This window comes from Hipposideros armiger, unplaced genomic scaffold (assembly GCF_001890085.2).
Source record: "Hipposideros armiger isolate ML-2016 unplaced genomic scaffold, ASM189008v1 scaffold_606, whole genome shotgun sequence".
Lineage (NCBI taxonomy): Eukaryota > Metazoa > Chordata > Mammalia > Chiroptera > Hipposideridae > Hipposideros > Hipposideros armiger.
Genome location: NW_017731956.1, coordinates 288,049 through 308,564, shown reverse-complemented (window position 1 = coordinate 308,564; position 20,516 = coordinate 288,049). Strand labels below are relative to the sequence as shown.

The following is a 20,516-nucleotide window of genomic DNA, read 5'->3' as shown; positions in this document are numbered from 1 at the left end:
CTCCTCCTCCTTCTCCTCCTCATCCTCCTCCTCCTCCTCCTCCTTCTCCTTCTCCTTTTCTTCTCCCTCCAAGGTGCTGAGGAGTTGGGCTGAAATGCTGTGTCTGCCTCTCTGGGTGTGCTCTGTGGGCCTCAGGATCCCTACATAAATCACCTCTGGGTGCTGCCTCTTCCTGGCCTTGCCAATAAAGCGAGATGCCTGGTCCCACCCCTGTTGAACTTTCCCAGGCAGCACTACCCTTCTGTCCAATCACCACTTCATACCCCGCTTCTTCCCCAACACACTATGTGCGCATTCAACTCCAAGTTTTACTGAAAAGCCCTTCTACCTCTTCTCTGCTTAGCCAAATCCCAATTCTGCTGTAAACAGAAACTAGGCCAGATGGTGAGAGGAAGAAGATAAAGGGGGCCTACGCTCTGGGGGCCTGCCAATTAGCAATGACAGTGTCATTCACCTTTTTGTTTCCAAAGCCTGAAACAGAGTAAGAACCCTACGATTGTTGTCATTATTGTTTACATTGCTATTTAAATGTTTGTTAAACTGAACTAGTAAATTAACACGTTAAATTCAGTATAACTTCAGCTCTAATATGAAACTTTTTTGTAACACTGGAGCATAATGAAAAGGGTAAGGCAGATAGGCAAAGTATGAACTAAACATGCTTTTAAATAGTCTTTTACTGTGTATGTTAGGGGCATGGTTTGATTTGTAAATGCTGTGGCTAATGAGCCAAATATTAGAATCTGAACAAACTGTAGTAAGCTTATTGGATCCAAATCTCAGAGATAATAAAAGAAGTAGGGGAGCAAGATCAAATTTTAAAAAATCAAATGAATCCATAGAAGAAATAAATAATAAATATTAATAATAAAAAATTCATAAATAAATCCATAAGCTATAGATATCTATGACTGCACACTCATTTTGCATCTCGCACACCGAAAGCCTCTACTTCTCACTATTTTTTTTAGTTCAGCAGGTTCTGTGATCTTACACAAGAGTGGGTACTTAGAGAATTCTTTAGTTCTGATTAAAATGATCCCTCTTTGTTACTCAGACCTCCACATGTTATTAAAAAACAAAAGTGGTCAAAGACAAAGATGCCAGGACAAATTTTGCCGTTAACTTCTTTGATATCACAGATAATGGTTATAAGGTCTTTGGGTGTCTTGCCTTCACTTGAAACAAGTAAGAATGAGAATTCCTGAAATGTTAACTGACAAAGGAACAATTCACAAAACATAAATAGTGGTGTCATCCTCCTCAGCATCACTTTGAGTGGCTTTATAACATGAGTTTGGCCAGTGATGGGCTTTGGAGAGGGCACTGAACCAGAAGGCAGGATTCCTGGATTTTAATGCCAGCCTCATATTAGAAACGAAATCAACTTAGGCAAATCATTGAATCTCCCTGAGCTTTGTTTCTGTGACTAAAAAATGAAGAGATTTAGGCTGGTGATTCTGTACCCTCCTCTCAGTTTTTGATTCTCTGCTTTCTGTGGAGCCTAAGAAGTTAGTTCCCCTGAAAAGCTTGTAGCAGGAGGAGCAGATATTGTCACCATCCATATTTTCTGTGGCTTTCTCTTTGTTCTTTGCTAGTTGGACATTTCTGAGACTGATTTTGCTGCCATAGCGAACCATGGGAAAGGAAGGAAGCACTCATGGGAGTTTTGAACAAGGGCATCTGAAAGCTTAAAAATAAAAATATGAAAAAAAATATATAATAAGTCCAGGACAACACAGCCACAGACCTTCTAATGAGATAATTATGCCTGAAAAACAATGGTGTAAAACCACATTTAGAATCAAGGTAAACATGTAGGAACAATGAGCGGAGGATGCGTGTATTTCCCTAATCTCTGGGTAGTGCGAACATCAGGAAAGAATAGTTAGAATCAAAATTCAGCAAAGTTAGTTTTACTCTATGGATACTCTGAATTAAATTGCTTTTACATCTTTCCACAAATTCCAAAATACATGGCTCTGCAGATGAGAAAGTGTGACAAAAATCAAAGTAATGATTAAATATTGTCCCTTAAACATTTTGAAATCTAAACATTTGGGAGAATAGCAAGAGTTCATTTGAAATAATACTGGAAACAAATAACACGAAGATCTGTCCAGATAAGTATCTACACACTATTCCTATTTTCTTCACAATATGGCTTTAAAGAAGAGTTATATCTGGTAGCAAACGGTCCCTGTGGCACATCTGCTTTTCAGTGTGAACAGGTTTGTTACGTATGACAAAGACAACATCATTATGCCTTCTGACTTATAACTCCTAATGTCTGCTTCTGACAAATGTTTATAGTATAACGGAAGTCAGACAGACCTAGTTGAATTATAGCTCTGCCACTTATTAGCTGACAGCTGAGTGATTGTGGACAATGTACTTTACCTCTTGGAACTTCAATTTCCATATTTGTTAAACAAATGCCCTCCACATGGAGTTTTTGAGAAAAGGCTTAGGACAACACCAAAAATGTAATACGTGCTCAATAAATTGTTTTTATCTTGTTGCTATTGCTTTTAGAATCTACATGGTCCTGGGAGAAAATAAGTGTCAAAAAGTTGTTTGTGTATCCATTTGTTTGTGAGTTCCAGGTAATTTTCAGAGGTTTAAATATGTGGGCTCTGTATGAATTCAGAGTAGAGATGGTTGGGGAAAACTGTTATGAATTACTGTGGCCAAGGTATCTCTTTTATCCAGGTAGGATATTGTAGTAGCAGTAAGCCATCATTCCAGCTGCAATACTGGGAAAAATGAAAAGATCTTCCTACGTGAACTAAGATTGTTAGCTATTTTCTTCCCTGGGGACATAAGCTAAATCTGGTAAGAGCTGAGCACTGGCTTGACATAGACAGAGGAACACTGCTAGGGGGCAAGAACAGCTAGGAATGTTTTGATGGTTACATGTGTTGGTGTGACAGATGAAATTCAGAGGAGTCCCAAATGCATGGCCATTTTTCCCATGAGGCATTTACTAAGTGCTGAGGCAGCAGGAAGCTGGGGTGGGCTTGCACGACTGAATAAAATCTCCCACAGTCTTACAATGTTTAGGCAACAGAATTCCTCTACAAAGAGTACTCTGTAACAAATATAACAGAGATCTCCTTGAGACATCTAACAGAGGTAGACTGAATTTAACCAAAGCTGCTACCCAGCCCTTATGTAGGTTAAAATCTGATTAGATTGAGGTGAATAACGTTTCAATCTAGCTGCCAAACAGAGGAAAGGGAAGGAACTCCCTGTCAATAGTATCATTTCTTTTATATATACTATGTTTCCCTGAAAATAAGACCTAATCAGAAAATAAGCCCTAGCATGATTTTTCAGGGTGCTTGTAATATAAGCCCTACCCCAAACATAAGCCCCAGTTAAGATCATCAGCCAGACACGACTGATTGAATAAATGTAGATTTTTGTACATGAATAAATGAATGAATGTAGATTGTTGGAGCAAAAATTAATATAAGACCCGGTCGAATTTTCGGGGAAACACGCTAACATGTATGGGACACCCAATCAAAAACTACAAAGCATTTCAAGACTGAGCATAAAAAAGTGGCTCGAAATCAAGAGAAAGTAATAAATACATATTTTACATTCACACAAACCATTGAAGCACACACCAAGAAATCTGAAAGTATATACACCAAACCTTTAAAAATAGCTACTTCTAAATTGTGAATTGGTGTAGATTTTTATTTTTTTACTCTGTTGAATTTATTTGCATTTTTTGGTTGTTTTATGAAGAGTATATGATGACTTTATAATTAAAAAAAATAAAGTCCAATAAATTAATAAAAATGATTATTTTTCTTTTTAACAACATTTATTTTATAATAAACATATATTTGTTGTAAAAAAAGAATTAAGCATAAAGAAAAATATTAAAATCATCCATTCCCACCATTCAGTGACAACTTTTATTAGTATTTTGGTGATTATTCATCCAAATTTTTTCATTACATATAATTACTTTATTTATAAAATAAAATATTTTATTTATAAAATTTTTATTTACAAAAGGTGTTCATGCTAGACATATGTTACCTTTTTTTCTTTGAACATAGATTTTCACAATCCTCTGGTGTTTTCTTTACCTATCAAGATAAATGTTTTTCATGAATACATACAACATTGGTTTTTTTTCTTTAAACCTAAATATACCTTGACCTGATAACATAAAGTGGGATAAGGGTAGGAGGGAACAGCTACTCTGCTGGAGGGAGCATAAATTGGAATGGATACTTTGGAGGAGAATTTAGCAATATCTACTAAAGCTGAAAATGCCCATCCCCAATATCCCAGCAATTCTACAGAAACACGCGCGTGCACAAAGAGACCAGCTACAAGTGTTTTCATTGCGACACATTTGATAATAGTAAAATATTAGAACCTATCTAAAAGACTATCCGTAGTAAATTGAGTAAATAAAATGATAGTCATAAATAAGATGAATACTGTCCAGCACTTCATTTGTTTCCTTATTTATTCAACAAATAATTATTAGTCAATTACTGTGAGCCAAGCTTCATTCTAGGAGCTCATAAATAAAACACAGATTCCTTCCCTTGTAAAACCAATATCCTAATAAATTGAGACAAAAATAAAAACAATAAGTATAATTAATATTATTTAGTATATTAGAAGGATAATAACTGCTATGAGAAAAACAGTACAGCAGGGGAGGCTTTGCGATGTTAAATGGTATAGTCTGAGTGTCGTGGCGGCCTTAGTGAGAAGTGGCATTAGACCAAGGGCTTGGAAAGTGTGGGGCAGGCAGCCATACGTGTATTAATGGAAGAGTAGCCCAAACAGGAAACAGCAAGTGCAAAAGGCCCTGAGGTGGAAGAACAGCTCATGTGTCCAAGGAGTAGCAAGAAGGCCGGTGTGGCAGGAGGGCAGCGTGCCGCACATGAGGACCTGGGGGGCCCACGGGCTATGCCAGGACTTGGGCTCTTACTCTCAGTTGGAAGAAATGCATCAACAGGCTTATACGTCAAAAAGACTGTTGAGTGAAAAGCACAGGTTTTAAAACATACAAAACAATACCACACATTGTTTTAGAAAGTCTTAAAGTAGCGTAAACTCTGGAAATGGGGTGGGAAATGAAGAATCAGGAGGGAAGTCAAGGAGACCTTGTCTTAGTCTTCTAGAGCTGCAATAACAGAGCACCACAGACTGGGGGCCTTGGGGACAACGGGAATTTCTTTCTTGCAGTTCTGGAGGCTGGGAAATCCAACATCAAGACACTGGCAGACAAGGTGTCTGGTGAGAGCCCACTTCCTAGTTCACAGCTGGCATCTTATCACTGTGCCCTCACGTGGTAAAAGGGCCAAGGGATCCCTATGGAGCCTCTTTATAGGAGCACCAATGTCATCATGAGGGTCATGACCCAATCATCTCCCGAGTCTTCACATCCTAACCTTTGGCAGTTAGACTTCAGCATATAAATGTTGGGGTGACATATCCAGATCACAGCAGGCTTAATACCTGCAATATTTTTTCACAGGACAAGATATTGTTATATTACTTACATGCATCCAAAATATATAAATGGAATATTTGTATGAGTACACACACACGTGCGGGTGCACACACAGTTTTTAAAAATCTGTAAGAAAACATGTCAAAATGTTAGCAGTTAGAAACTGAGTACATGAGAAAATCTTATTTTCTTATTTGTATGATTTTTAAATGTTTTGAATATCTACAATTAAAATAAAACAAAGAAAAACTTAAATTTCTCCCAACATGTGTGCTTCCTGGATTTCTCTCATTATTCCAAGCAATGAGGGGGTTGCCTTGTGTAATTTTGATTCATTTCTTCATTTCATTGGCACATTCTCTATCACTGTGGCAAGCACAAATCTGATAAACAGGACTTCTTTTCCATCATACGAACATTGATAAAAATGTTGATCAACACAGACCAAAGACCGAAATCTGTGGCCCTTCTCTATCGCCTGTCCTCCACACTTACCATCATGAGCTCTTTCAGGTCGCAACTGATCCCCGTTTACCTGCCAGACTCTAATATCGCCCATACTCCCCCATCTTGCCCAGGAAGATAGTAGAAGAATCTTGTTAGATACAGTGTTAAAATTAATGCATACTACATATAAAAATTATTCTTATCTATGAAAAGCAGAAAATAAGAATAAAAAGCATTAGTTTTTCAGACAGGGCCACATGGACTCACGGACTCTGCTGAACTATTTGATTGACCCTATAAGATGTTGAGTCTTTAACCATGCACAAAGGACACTCTTAGGGTTAAACAAAATGTATAGCCACAGAATACGGCAACCTCTGCCAAAACAACAACAAAAAGCAGCTAATTGCAAGCGATTATTTACTATCTAATGTACTGCAATCAGCCTTGTACACTGATCTGCTCCCAGTAAATGCTCTCACCCGGCTAATCCCCACACAAATCAGTTTCTGATTAAGATGATCCCTTAAACAATAATCTGAGAAATGTTCCTGCAGACAAAGAAAATAAAAAAAATGAAATCAAGTACAGTGCTTTTTGATCATAAAAGTTTAAAGATGACTCTATATAATGACTGTAGGCTGTATAGGAAATAGTATGTACTGTGCTTTGGAAAAAAATAAAAACTTTACATCCATATATAAGGCAACAGTAATATGATCCTTCTCACAGTGTCCCTTTGCTTAAGAAAGATCCATGAGTGTCACTGGAGAAAATTGGATCCCTCTTCCATTCATTTGGAAATGATTCTGCTCATGTAAGAACCATGTTTTCTTTCTTCCCTCCCTACTTCCTTTGCTGTCCTCAGGAACATTTTCAGAAGAGCAGAAGCTTTATGCCTCTTCGTTTCCAGGGCTCCTGTTGCTTCTGCTTATTCACCACCTGAAGTCTTAATTCTCTGTTTGTAGCACCACAATTGGCTACTGTGGAGATAATTTTGACATAATCATGCTAGAATTATTACTCAAGCACAGAGATTGTAGGGAAGTGGATGAAATCTAACAATGGTTCCTAAATCACAAAGAAGAACCAGAAACAGGATAATTTTCGGCCAAATTATCTGCTCTGGCTTTACTACACTTAAAAATAAAATTCACAGGCTTGTTTTCCCTCCTATCAGGCTTTTAAGACGGATTTCCAAGGTCGTTATTGCAGTCATTAACTTCTTCACAGTGAGAATTGTGACAAGAGAGGCAAACTTGGTCACTTAAAAAATGTCATCACTAAAAATTGGTTGAGTTGAGCTGGATGAAACTTGCTAGGTAAATCAGCAGCAGTTCAGGACTTCAGCCCAATTTAGAAATGAATTTCACACCTAAATTCCCTCTCCACACTTTCCAAGGTAGGCACTTTGCTGCTGGTTCAGTCAACATCAGAACACATTGGTGCACGTAAGTCTAAGCATTACTGTGAGCCCCTGTCAAATGTCAAAGTAAAGTTCAAAGCAGCCCACACTCAAATTAAATAGGAGAAATAAACCGCACAATGTCTCTGTTGGGTGTGTACAAACACAGATGGGTTAGTACCTAGCCAGGGGCAGCCTAAGGAGTTGGGAAACCTTAGCTGTGCTTACTGTGTGGGTTTCTGTGATGTGAGGTTGCTTGGTTTACTTCCACTTTTTCACTCCGGCTTCTATCCCTCAGAAACACTAAAACCATTCTTAAGGCCAATCTGATGTTAAAATGAAAGGTATGGTGCAAGAGGTTGGGGACGTAGCCTAGCCACATACCAATTCTAAAAAACTAAATTAATGTTGAAATGACTGTGGTGCACACAGCTTAATGTGACCCCCAAGTCACACTCTTGTGTAACACCCTCCCTCCCCCACCAAGTGTGGGTGGGACCTATATGCTTTTAACCTGCAGAATTTGGCAAAGATAATGGGATTCCACTCCTAGGGTTACGCTACAATATATCTATGAGACTCCATCTTACTAGATTGAAGGGAAAGACTGTCCTGTTGGCCTTGAAGAGGCAACTGTGGTGGGTACTGCCAACAGGGAGGGAACTGCAGGTGGCCTCTAGGACCTGAGAGCCTCAGGCCTACAACCTCAAAAAACTGTATTCTTCCAACAACCACGGTTAGAAGACCCTAAACTCCAGAAAAGAATGCAGCCCAGACAACACCTTGACTGTACCTTGTAAAACAGTGAGCAGAAGACTCAGAGAAGCTGTGCCCAGACTCCCAACCCACAGTAACAGGGAGGTAATAAGCACATGTTGTTTGGAGCCACTGAATTTGTGGTCATCTGTTATGTGGTAACAGAAAACTAATACACTGACAAACAAAGTCTTCTATTGGAAACCAACTGCATGACCACTGGAAGTGAAGTATTGGTGCCACCTGCAGACCAGAAATCTACAGGAGTTTGTTCTCCAGGTACAGTCTAAGCGGTCCAGATCAAAGGAAGAGGGTGAAAGCTGCCCTCTTCCCGAGGACAAAGTTTCTGGAAGGTAAGAAGAGGAACTAATAAACTCCCCCACTGACCCCTCTGTATCAGTGAGGGTTCATTTGGACGCAAGCAAAGAGAGCATGACTCAGCATGGCTTAACAATAAAGGAAACAATGATGAAAAAACATAAATGTAGAGGAATATCTTTCTGGAGTCTGAAGAGGGCTATTCAGCTATTCAATTGATGTCACTAAAGCTCAATTTTGTTTTTTTTTGTTTTGTTTTCGTTTGACTCCACTCTCCCTGCCATGGTGTCAGATATATCCTAAGACTGACTCCTCCATCCCTATTGTGTCAAGATGGCTGCCAACGGTTCCCAGGACTTCATGCTCCCTTTTTCACATCCATCAGGGAAGAGTTTTTGCCCCAGCATCCCCAGCACAATTCCTGAGAGTCACATTGATTGGACTGGCTTAGCTAACATGCCCATCTTCTAGGCCAGCCCTCGCAGCCAGGGGATTGGAATGCATATTTAGCTTAGCCGAGGTCATGTGTTCCATCCTTCAAGCCGGGTATGGAATAAGCATGGTGGAAACACATAAAACCTAAATGGAAATCACAACTCTTAGGAAAGGGGAGTGGATCATGGACCCAGGGAGGCTAGTAACAAATGTCTACTAAACCCCAATTTAAAGAGTTGAGGATGGCGCTGTCCTGAGACTCGGAAGGGAGGAGGGCATGGGGAGCTCATCAGGAATCCAGCCCTTAGGATCTTCTCATTGCAGCTGATAAAAAACACTAGGGCCGCAGCAGCAGCCGGATGGGAAGGCCTCAGCCTCTGGTCTTGGTAATAGTCTCAGCAAGCAGGGAATTGGGCATGATGGGAGTTGTTGCATCCTGCGTTTGTGCAACGGCACAGAGTGCGAGTGCTCGTTGTGACTGCAGCTGGGACCTTAGGGCCTTCTCCATGCCCCTTAATCTTCTAAATCACTGAGCAAGCAAGCTGATAGGTCAATGATATTTTCCTCATTTCTTTTTTCAAAACAAATTGTATTTGAGGTATTTTGCCACGAACCCACACACTGTCGGAACAAAGTCCAACCTTTTCCTCACCATAAATCAACACCAAGCAAGTAAATGTATATCTCTATATGAATAGCAAATAAAATAACTACACTGCCCAGTAAAATAGTCTACAGGTTAGAAAAGTAAAGTAAAAAAATGTAAGATGGCTCAGGAGAGCTACATTTCTTTGAAATAGAGTTATTTCAAGACATGGAAAAATTAGAAGTTATCTGATTCATGAGTCTTTGACTTTAATTTTTAGACCACAAGTGTACAGTTGAGTTCTTCATGTGCCTCAGTTCATAACACACTAAATAATTTATATTTCAGTATGATTCAAGAACCTAGAGTCTGTCACCATATAAAGGAAACATTTTGCAATAAAAAAGAATTGCACTGGGGTAGTCCTATTTACCTTGAAAGTAAAATTGATGTTAAAGCCATTATAGAAGCACTTAAAGGCAACCTAGACTCTGCAGAAACTGGAACAAGTGAAATTGTAAATGATATCAAGAAATTATTTCTGACTACAGAGGAGAAATTAAAAACAATGACAATAATGTAGAAAGATGAAATATCAGAGTCAAGAGATAATAGATCTCCCATAAAGAAAGAGAACCAATGAAAAGTAATTTTCAAATAATACAAAAAAATATTCCGTATTTGGGACAAATATTTTAAATAATTGAGAGTGCACTTCAGATCTTAGGCAAAACCAAACCCACTTTGACAAATGCTGGTTAAACATTTCCAGCTTCAAATATAAAGAATCAGTTTTTAAAACATAAAGACTACAGAAACAAATTTAATAGTTCAAAAAAACTTATATAGCATTACATGAAGTTGAAAAAAAAAGTAAAGTGTAACGTACCCACCAAAAGCAAATATTCTATTGGCCTCCAGTTTTAAACTAATGACTGAAAATTGTATAAAAATGTCTATAGACCTTTAGAGGAAAATACTGTGATGCAAGAATTCTATATCCAGCATTCATATGAGATAGCAAAATAAAGACATTTGTGGATATGAATTGGCTCCTAGAAAACTTTCTTGCATAAATAACTCAAACATGTTGCGAGAGGCATGGAGAGTAATCGTTTTACATAGTTTCATTGGATTTTCATAACCCTAAAACCTAAAAGGAAACTCAAAAATCATACCTCTTTTCAAACACTAGTAAATAATTTTTTTAATTGTCAATTCAAAGACCTACATTGGCCAGCAAGTCATGTAAACAATCAAACAAGGATATAATGTCAGTACAGATATACTTTTTTAATTATACTTTTTATTCAAGCAACGAATACATAAACAGAGAAGAGCACCTAGCATAAGTGTCCCAGTGAATGAATTTCCACAAAGACAACACACCCAAGTGCCAGCACACAGATCTGGAAATTGAACTTACAAGCATCCCGGAAGCTGCACTCCTGACTCAAAGTCACTGGCCCTCCCTCAAAATAAAAACCATCATCCTAATTTCAAACACTATAGATTAACTTTGCCCATTTAGTCACATAAATGGAATTGTACAATCTGGCTTTTCCCCCCGAACATTATGTTTGAGACTAGAGCAATTGTTCCTTCATTTTCATAGTTGAATGTATGGATGTATTTGTCTGTTGATTACGGACATCCTGTTGAAACGGGCATTGGGCTGTTTACAGTTTGGGGCCATTATTTGTAGTGCTGTTAGACGAAATAAAACTCTGCAGGACAATGATAAGTAGTAACCAACATTAGCCTGCATCAGGGAGACTGTAGGAGTGGCAGAGAGTGCGGTGAGCTGGGCACTGCTTCTGAGACAGGGAGCTTGTCCTCAGATCTAGTCCTTTCAGGTGAGGTGTCCAGGGTCTTATAGAAGAAGCCAACCCTAGGAATTGTTTTTCCTCCACGGCATCCCTTCCCCATGCAAAAGGCCTCCCTGTCCCACTTCTTACAGGCCGCACTATTTTTTCCCCCCTGATAATCCTTTGTGAACTTTCTGTAGACTGTTAATTTTTGTATTTAAGTTACAACCAGAGGTTGGAAAGTTTTGGATGGGAATCAAATATCCCATTATCATTATTCCCCAGGACAGACTGTTTTACAATCATGAGGACATGAGGGAACTGGAAGATAAAGTATGACCTTCGTTCCACAAACCAAAAGCTAAAATACTTTTTTTTTTTTTCCCTAAGTGAAACAATTCATTTCTAGACAGCCTTGGCGAGAGCTCAGACTGTTTTATGCTGGCTCCATGCTGGCAAAATAGAGAAATGCCCATGATACTGTGTTTTTGGTTTGGCGGCATTGGTGGTGGACAAACTGTGAAAGGAGGCCATCATTTTTCAATGTTCTAAGTAAATAATGTTCTAATAAGGCTAATGTGAGAGAATGAAAGACTAATACATGGGTTATCACAAAGCTGAGGTCTGTAAATTAGTCCTTTTGTTTATCCCCTAAAGCAGCAGTTCTCAAATTTTTAACACATGTAAGAATTCCCTACAGGGCTTGTTAAAACAGACTTCTGGCCACATCCCCAGGGTTTCAGATTCAGGTAGTGGGAGGGGTGACAATTTGCCTTTCAAACAAGTTTCCAAGTGATGCTGCCACTGCTGGTCCAGGGAACCCCCTTTGAGAACCACTGATCTAAAGAAGCCTTCACAGCAAGTATGTAATGATTATAAGCAATGAAAATGTCAGTAAATTAGACTTAACCAGAATTCATTTGAATTCGTTTTTATAAAGAGTCTGTTGAAATATTTTTTAATACTGCAAGTATTCTTGGGAATGTATGCAGTGTTTCTACCTAGATACCAAATAAAGGTTCTTCAGGGTGTTCCTCTAATGAGAATGTTGGTAAATACAAATGCCTTCCATTTGCATTTTAATTATTTGAAATTAGTGCTCACAAACTTGTTCCAAGTAACAATGATCATTTTTTCTATTATTCAATGCTTATCAAAACCTTCCACTAATTAAATAGATCTACACAAAATGTTTTAAGATGTGAGCAAAGAAAAGTCAAAAGGAATGATTCTCACAACCTTTGAGAAAACCAGAATAGAAACCTAGAACTGCCTCACTGAACTATCAATGGTGATTACTGAATACCCGAAGAAGTAAAAAGCCCCATTTTATCGATTGTTATTGGATCAGCCATTTCTCAGCAGAAACGAATCACCTTTTTCTTAGGTGGTGTTAGACTCTGGACTTGCTTCCCTTTAGGCTTTTTCATAAACAAATAACTAGAAAAGTCTCTAAAGAGGGGAGAGGCCAGTTCCTCATTTCAACGTGCATCAAGTTTGCCTGCACACAGCCCAGGAGGGTCCATTGTTACAGGTAAGGAACCTGGCCTCCTGAGCCCTCGTCAGAGAGCTGGCTTCCCGGCTCTGCTGATTCACTTGTCCCCGTCAGAGGCAGACCACCCCGCAGGTATCAGAGGCCACCTTTAGCTACTCTCTGGGTTTCCCTTGCACTTTCCATTTGTTTGGATCCTGTTGCTATGGCTTCTCTTGGTCCTGTCTTGCTGGGCTCCCTACCTCTAAAAGAATGGGTGAATCATTAACCTGCATGATTTAATTTCCAGTGGGTGGTGCTTGCTGGGTTCTTACAGCTTGACAGGTCAGAGACTGGTGAATTTTCTTTATAATGACCATTTATTGAGTTAGTCTGTTAGAAGATGGAAAAGGTAAGAGGTAGCCTGAATTCTTCTGGTAACTTTTGACTCTATCATATCCACAAGGGTAGTTATTTAGGGAGGGCCTCCCAAGAGCCTCAGCCTTATCTCATTTAACTCTTGCAAAAAACCTGTGAAGGAAGTACTTTGATGCCTTTTTAAAAATGCAACCTGGAGGCTGACGGAGGTAGAGTGTCTTGTCCTAGATCACAGGCTAGCTGGCGGTGAGGTGGGAAGAGCTTGAGGGTTGTCCAGAGCCTAGACACTTTTCTCCCTGCAAACCGCCCTGCTGTTATTTAGTTTCTCCAATCCTGCGGTGAGCTGTGTCAGCAGCTACTATTGCCTTGCTTCCAATATTTGTGTCACTGGCCAATAAATGATACTTAATGACCCTTACGTCCTATTGGACATGTTAACCTCCTACTGGCCACCACACCCTGAACCAGGATCACTGGAAAGGGAATCCAAAGCAGTGTCCTAACCCCTCAAAGGAGAAGAAGGAAGGCACGAGGACCGAGGGGAAACTTAAGGACTAAAAATTCTGATAGATCTATTAATATTATGCAAGTGCCTATGGAAGCATACTGTGTTCCTATAAGGGTGCAGCTGCCTAGGACTTGGACACCACGGTAAAGGAGAAATGGAAAAGTCCCCTGGGTGTGAACGTGTGTGAAACTACCTGGCACTCCTGTCCTTGGCTCAGCCACCTGTTTGTTGGGAGAATGAGGAACTGGCCCCTCTGGTTCAGCACCTAAAAATAGACCTAATGTGTCTGTTTTCACGAATGGGCAGAATGGGCCTTTTCATTCTTCTCCAGGGAAGCCGTACCAGCCTTTAAAGCAGCAGCCACAAATTATCAACCTAAAAACAAAACCAGCTCAACCCCACCTTCAGTTTCCTAACTGGTATTATATATACTCTCCCCTGGCCCCTAAAATAAGGATACCTCATGCATTTTTGTCCCCGACACAAAGCTCTGTAACACTTGAGGCCTCAGCTCAAAATATTAAAATGAACCCAGCATTAAGAATTACAAATTTCTTTTGTAGATAAGAGTTGAATTGCCTCTGGTTGGTGCCTATGTAGTTCCTCCAACAGCTCTCTAATCTAAAATTCAGTACCTGTTAGTTTCATTTGGCCTTAAGCCAGATGAGAGCCAGGGAGTAAATATAAGAGAACACGACGTCCCCAAAATCAATGTCTGAGTATTGTCATGGCAAGGTCATAACTTTGGGCTCCTCCTGCTTGCTGATAAGGGTAAATCTAAGAGTCTACGAATTCTCTCACACAGGCTTTGTGGACTGTTATATCTGAGACAGATTAGGAGAAACAAATTAAAGGGGAGAGTGGCTGCCATAGTCAAGTACACAAACTATAAGGAGAAGTAATGAATAAAAATTAGGGAGTACATTAGTGTGGGGTAAATAATCATACACTATGAAAACCTCTAACAAGTATTGCTTTCCTCATAAAACTACATTAAATGTAGTAATAATCACTGTATTTCAGCTAGTGCTGTGAGTGAAAATCAACATAAGAAGGCACGGTCATCAAGAAAAGATTTATTGGTGTTCAGTGTTCTCTATTGTCAAGTTGAGGAAGTAAATAATACACTGTAGAAAAACTCTACTAAAAGGTGTTGTTGGTGCAATTAAAATTCTATAGCGCTAAAAAAGCAAATTTTTATCAATCCTTAAAATTTGGCTCTCTAAATGTGTTCATTCTTGAAGGGTTCCAATTGCCAAGTTTCGCTTTTGATTTTTAGACTTGCTAAAATTATATTATTGGAGATCGCAGAATATGTGGTCAACTACTGATGTTCTGTCCATAAACAAGCTATGCACAGTCTGAAACCACCTTCCACACAGCCTATGGTGAGGGAAGATGGTTGTATGATGTGCTTCATAGTCCCATACAGGAATGCAAATTGTATCAAAGGTTGGCTCTTATGCAGTAGTTGACAGGATGGGTAAGGATTGATGCCTTCTCACACATAACTACTTTCTTCATATGGGAAGCTACTAAATGATGGAACAGCAATATGTTATTTCCACGTCACCATGAATCAAGTTGTCAAATGGTAGAATCAGCTTTACTTGAGCTTGAGAAGAGCTTAACTGGGAGGCACGTTTAAATCCTAGAAAATAGCTCTAATCACAGAAGTAGCGTGTCTGGGTGACCGCTGGGTTTTTCTATTCAAACCTGCAAGTAGTTTTTCCAAAACCTGGGGATAGATAAAATCTAGAACGTTTTTTTGCCAAATACTTTGCAGTAATATCTTTGCAGCCATTTCTCACTCTGTAATTTAAAACTTAAAGCAAGGGGCCTTATTTTTTTTGTTCTTACATCCTTATACCCCTGAAATACACCAAAGTACATACATACAGTAAGGAAAATTTAATGTATATTTGATTCTCTTAAAATGAAATAATCAAAAGATGATGAGCTATGTGGCTTCCAAGAAGTCTTTTAGGTCACTAATGTTTTTAAAAGCTTTTTTGTTTTGAACCTGGAAGGGATATCAAGTGAACAGTCAACACTTTTCGACATACAGACAATTTAGATGAGAAGGCTGGACTCACTTATGTTAATTATCTTCCAAGGGTAAAGGATGTTAATGTTAACTGGGCTCTCTCTACCTGTCTCCTAGGATGAGTTAAAAGTTTCACTTGAAATTCCAGACGCCTCCTTTTCCTTACCTCGCTCAGTCTCCCTCATTTGTGACACATTCCACATTCTGCCCTGCCTCACTAAAGATGCAACAACCTGCCTGTAATTACCCTCTAAAAAAGGACAGAGACATACCAGAGGATGCATGGCACTTGGGTGAGGAAACTGAGCAAGCCCCGTGTGGTCCAGAGAACAGCAACTCAGACGGTATTCCCTGGAAACATCCAGCCACAGGGCCTCTGAGTGGCCTGAGGAAGACAGAGTCATCCAGCCCAGAGGTGGAGTCCCAGAGCCTCAGGGCCTCTCCTCGGTGCCCCCAGAGGAGCCTGTCAAAGAAGCTCTGTGAGAACCAGGGGAATCTCTTCCACTTTGACCGGCAAGCCCCAGGCAGAATTTCTATCTCTCCCACTTTGAGGAGATGGAGGGGCAGGGGCTGTGGGACATCGCACTCCTTGTCTCAGCAAGAGACCATGGAAGGGCCCACCTGGGGAGGCTGGAAGGAGCCTGCAGGCTTCCAATGTTACCTTTCCAAGAGTCTTCCTGGAAGCCCAAAGGATTCTCCGCACTCCTTATCGCCTTGGGGACTCTGCTCAAGATTGCCTACAGACCCCAAAAGGACCTTCAAGGCAGCTGATTCATTGGAACCCCAGACAGAGCCCACAGATGAGGATACCCACCCTGTGCTTCAGCCCATCAATGAAGGGTCCTTTCCCCAGGCCTCTCTTCCAGGGAAAGGAGGCCACTCGATGCCCAGCCCCACTGCATGGCCCGCTAGACCTCAGGTAACATAGCACAAAGCCCCCTCCCTCTCATTCAGTGGACTGGAAAGCAAAATTGCCCCCTGGGTTTCCACATGACCCCAAACGCCAGGGGTTCCTGTGATGGGAGACAGCACAGGGAGTCACAGCCGTGGGGACACACACTCTTTAGGGTGGGCTGACTTTCAAGCTGAAGGGGTGCAACAGTTTGAGGAAGAAGGAGAATGGAGCTCTAGTTCACTTTCACCCTCTGTACCCTGAAAAGGCTCTTTAAGAAAGGGCCCATCAAGCTCAGGCTACAGACGGTCTGCTGGGCATTGGATAGTAAAGGCAGCCCTCTATATGTAAATGCACGCAATTTGAAGAAAACCTGCTTTGACTGGTTTAAAACGAGAGAAAGAATAAATTATTCAAATTTCTAATCTTCCCCCCTTCTCCCAAATGTAAAACATTTTAGTTAGGAAAACTAATTGCCTCTCCTTTCAAGATGCATGCTTTGAAATTTGGTGGGGGGGGGGGAGGTGGATTTCAGCAAAACTAAAACATATACTTTTAAAATTTATTTCAGGGAGAAGAATTACATCGAGCCAGGTGCGTATGTATTTATTTTCTCCAGTGCTAAGAAATCTGTGTCTGTACTTTTACATCTATTTTTCTGTTCTGACATAGCAAACCTGATGGCTTATTAATTGGGGCATTTGTTTGACAGACCCCCAAGTTACTCTTCATATTTACAAGTGAAAAGACTTAATTTCAAGAGTCTCCTTTAACAGCACAGCATTTGGCTGTGGCTTTTGGGGGCAGGGTTTGACAGTGGAGCACAGTCAAGGTTTTCATTTAGAATTGTCAGTGAATTGGCCCTGTGGCTTAATTAACATCCACTTAGTAATAGCTTTTGTCAAGCAGAGAACATGGGAAGGACAGAAACATTCAATAGCTTTTCAAAGAGAAATTCGGAGGAGAAGGTAAAAGAAACAAGATGTGCTGTTTAAATCTAGGGCAACCTTTAAAATGTCTGTTATGACTGGCTGCCTTTATCTAGAACACACGTGCATTGTGTCACTTCAGAAACCAGCTCTGAACTTTCAGCATGGTCATCAGGTTGTGGCAGTGGGTTTGCCATCCCTCCCAGGGATGAAGAATTTCTCTGGCTGCAAGGACAAGATCCATGCCTAATTTCATCCACCCAATTTGTGGAATTGGCAGGAAAGCCTTCACTTCATTTGGAAAGTCACAGAGGAATCCTTCAGGAATTAGCCACTGTTTTATTACTAGACCTCAATCCTCAAGCAAGAGTCTGGGTTCATACCAGGAAAAATGAGGCCCATCTATGTACTCCTTGTTGATTTTAACTCTAGTTGACCTAAATGTATGAACAAAGGTAGAGGATATTTACAAAGCCACAGGAAAATGCACATCATTGTGTTAGTGTATCGGTCACCTATTGCTAAATTACAAACCACCACAAACATCAATGGCTTAAAATAACAACCAGTTATTGTTTCTTATAAATCTAATTCTCTGCTGAGAGTTGATCTAGGCTGCACTCAGTCGGTGGTTCCACTCCACACATCCCTCATTCTTTTCATGGAACCAACGGTCTACCCCAGGCATGTTTGTTTGTCTTATGGGGAAGGGAGACATTCAAGGGACAAGCAGAAACATGCAAGTCCCCTTGGAGCCTGAGCTCTGTATCTTGCCTAATTCTATTGGCCAAACCAAGTCACATGGCTGAGCTCAGGAGCAGGAAATCAATGGGAGAGCACTGAAATGTTATATGGCAAATAGTATGGATACTAGGGTTGGTGAAGAACGGGGTTATTAATGCAAATCTTCCACAGGTGCTAACTAGAATAAAGCTCTAAAAAGAAACCTAATTCAAATGCATCAGAGAAAGTGAAAAAGAACAGCCTGAGAGAAAGATGCTGATGTTGAATAGAGTCGATCATGCATAGTCTAGTAGGATGTTTGGGATTTTGTTTCTTACCCAAAGAGCAGTGAGTGTGAATGGATTCATTGACTGGATCAATATGATCAGATGGATATAGGGTAGACATGAGATTTACATGGGAATGGACTCCAGCAGAACAATAAGAATGTTCAGGCAAGAGAAGTTGGTAGGTTAGACTCTGATAAAGGGAGTGAGATTAGAAAGAAGTATCTCAGTTCAAGAGCTACTTAGGAGCTGCCATCACCTGGACTTTGTGAATAGTAGATCATAACAGGTGAGGGGAAAGACATCAAGAATGAGCCTCTGAGCTTCTGGCCACTAGGTGGCAAATGGTTCCATTTGCTGATCTAGGTAACCCTGAGTGGGGGAGGGGTCTAAGGGTGAGTGGGGTGTAGGTCTTGGTTTCAAGTTTTGTCATGTTGAGTTTGAGGACTTATGGAACATCTGAGTGGAAATTTTGGGGAAATACTTGATTAGAAGAGGTATCAGGGACAGAGATACACATCTGAAGGGTTTTAATCAAGGAATGCTTTCCAGAGCAGGTAAAAGTCGGGTCCAGCTTTGATTATAAAATGGAGTTAGCGAACATAAAGGCTAAGTGATGGGACAGATCAGGCCATGTGCAAAAGATGACCTTTGGGTAGTTTTTACTGACATGCAGAATCTTTGGAAGGCAGTAACAGAAATAGTCTTGGTAAAGTCAAAGGAACGTCTTGGTCAAAGCACTTGAGGCCTTAAACAGCTCAATATGTCATAATCATATACTACAAAATAATGGAAGTTTACAGAAAAATCACAACAGGGAATTAGAGTGGACTAGTGATGAGACTGAATTATTCAATATTGTTTCTCCAGGACTTAGTACAATACTTGGCATACAGAAAGTAAAGTTTGTTGAATGATTAAATGAAGGACTAAGTAACTATAATCTCTGCATTAACATACTAAACATTTATATATTACTACTAAAAGTAATTTTTTCATCAGCCATAGACCTCTCAATCTACACTTTTTAACCAAAAAGTTTACCTGAAGCATGAATCTTTGGTAAAGTGCTAACCTTCTATAGCACAAAGATCCCTGTTTATCTGTCTGTGCTCCCTCCCTCTGTTCATTGTCATGTCTCTGCAGTCTTTTCCACAGCAGCCATTTGTTCAAAGGGCTACTTCCTTCAGATAGCTACTTACCAGGCTTAGTCATAGAATGTCAGGAAAAGAGTTCCACCTGAGCCCTGCTGCCCGTCCAGGAGCTAGGAGCCCCACCTCAAAAAACTTATTTCAACTTAGTTAAGTTAGGACTTTAATATGCCGATTAAATCATATAAATCAGGGGCTAGAAAACTATGGCCTATGGCCCAAATTCAGCCCACCACTTGTTTTTGTAAATAAACTTTTATTGGTACACAGCTATACCCATTCATTTAAATACTGTCCCTGGCTGCTTTTATAGCTATGCAATGGCAGAGTTCAGTAGTCACTGACTGTTTGGCCCGGAGAACTTAAAATACTTACTGCCTGGCCCTTTACAGAGAAAGTTTGCTGACCTCTAGTATACTCAATTAAGAAATGCTTTGCCTCTGTGGCTGTCAATCACAACAACCTGTATGCCTTGTAGAACAGATATGAAACCCTTTCTCAGAAATACTGATTCTTCTTTTATTATAGTGTTTTAACACATGGCCCGATAATTGGGCAAACTCATATAAATAAGAAGGGCCCTATCTGCTCAGTTCTAAAATACGTTCAGTGTTATGACTTTGATTCCAGGTTATTCTTTGTGAACTTTTTTTTCTCGCTGTCATTCCCTCTCCCTCTATAATACTTCAGTAAACTCACACTCACTCCAAACTTTCTTCTCCTATCACCAAAATATACCTCGTGGAAAACAATATTTAGAATTCATCCATACTAAAGTGTGAAGGACTATAAGCTGAAAGGATATCTACACTCATCTTTCCAAATAAAGCAGCGTATTCCCTTTGGGGTCCCTACGCCTTGTAAATGCCTCCATCATA

At 40.1% G+C, this 20,516-nt stretch overlaps 1 protein-coding gene across 1 annotated transcript; it reads left to right on the top strand.

Annotated features, from left to right (window-relative positions):
- The first annotated feature begins 15,879 nt into the window (after positions 1-15,879).
- Positions 15,880-17,215, top strand: LOC109371972 (uncharacterized protein C12orf74). The gene is given in 2 exon segments (XM_019624767.1): positions 15,880-16,575; positions 17,120-17,215. Coding segments are annotated over 2 exon segments (792 nt in total).
- Positions 17,216-20,516: the final 3,301 nt, after the last annotated feature.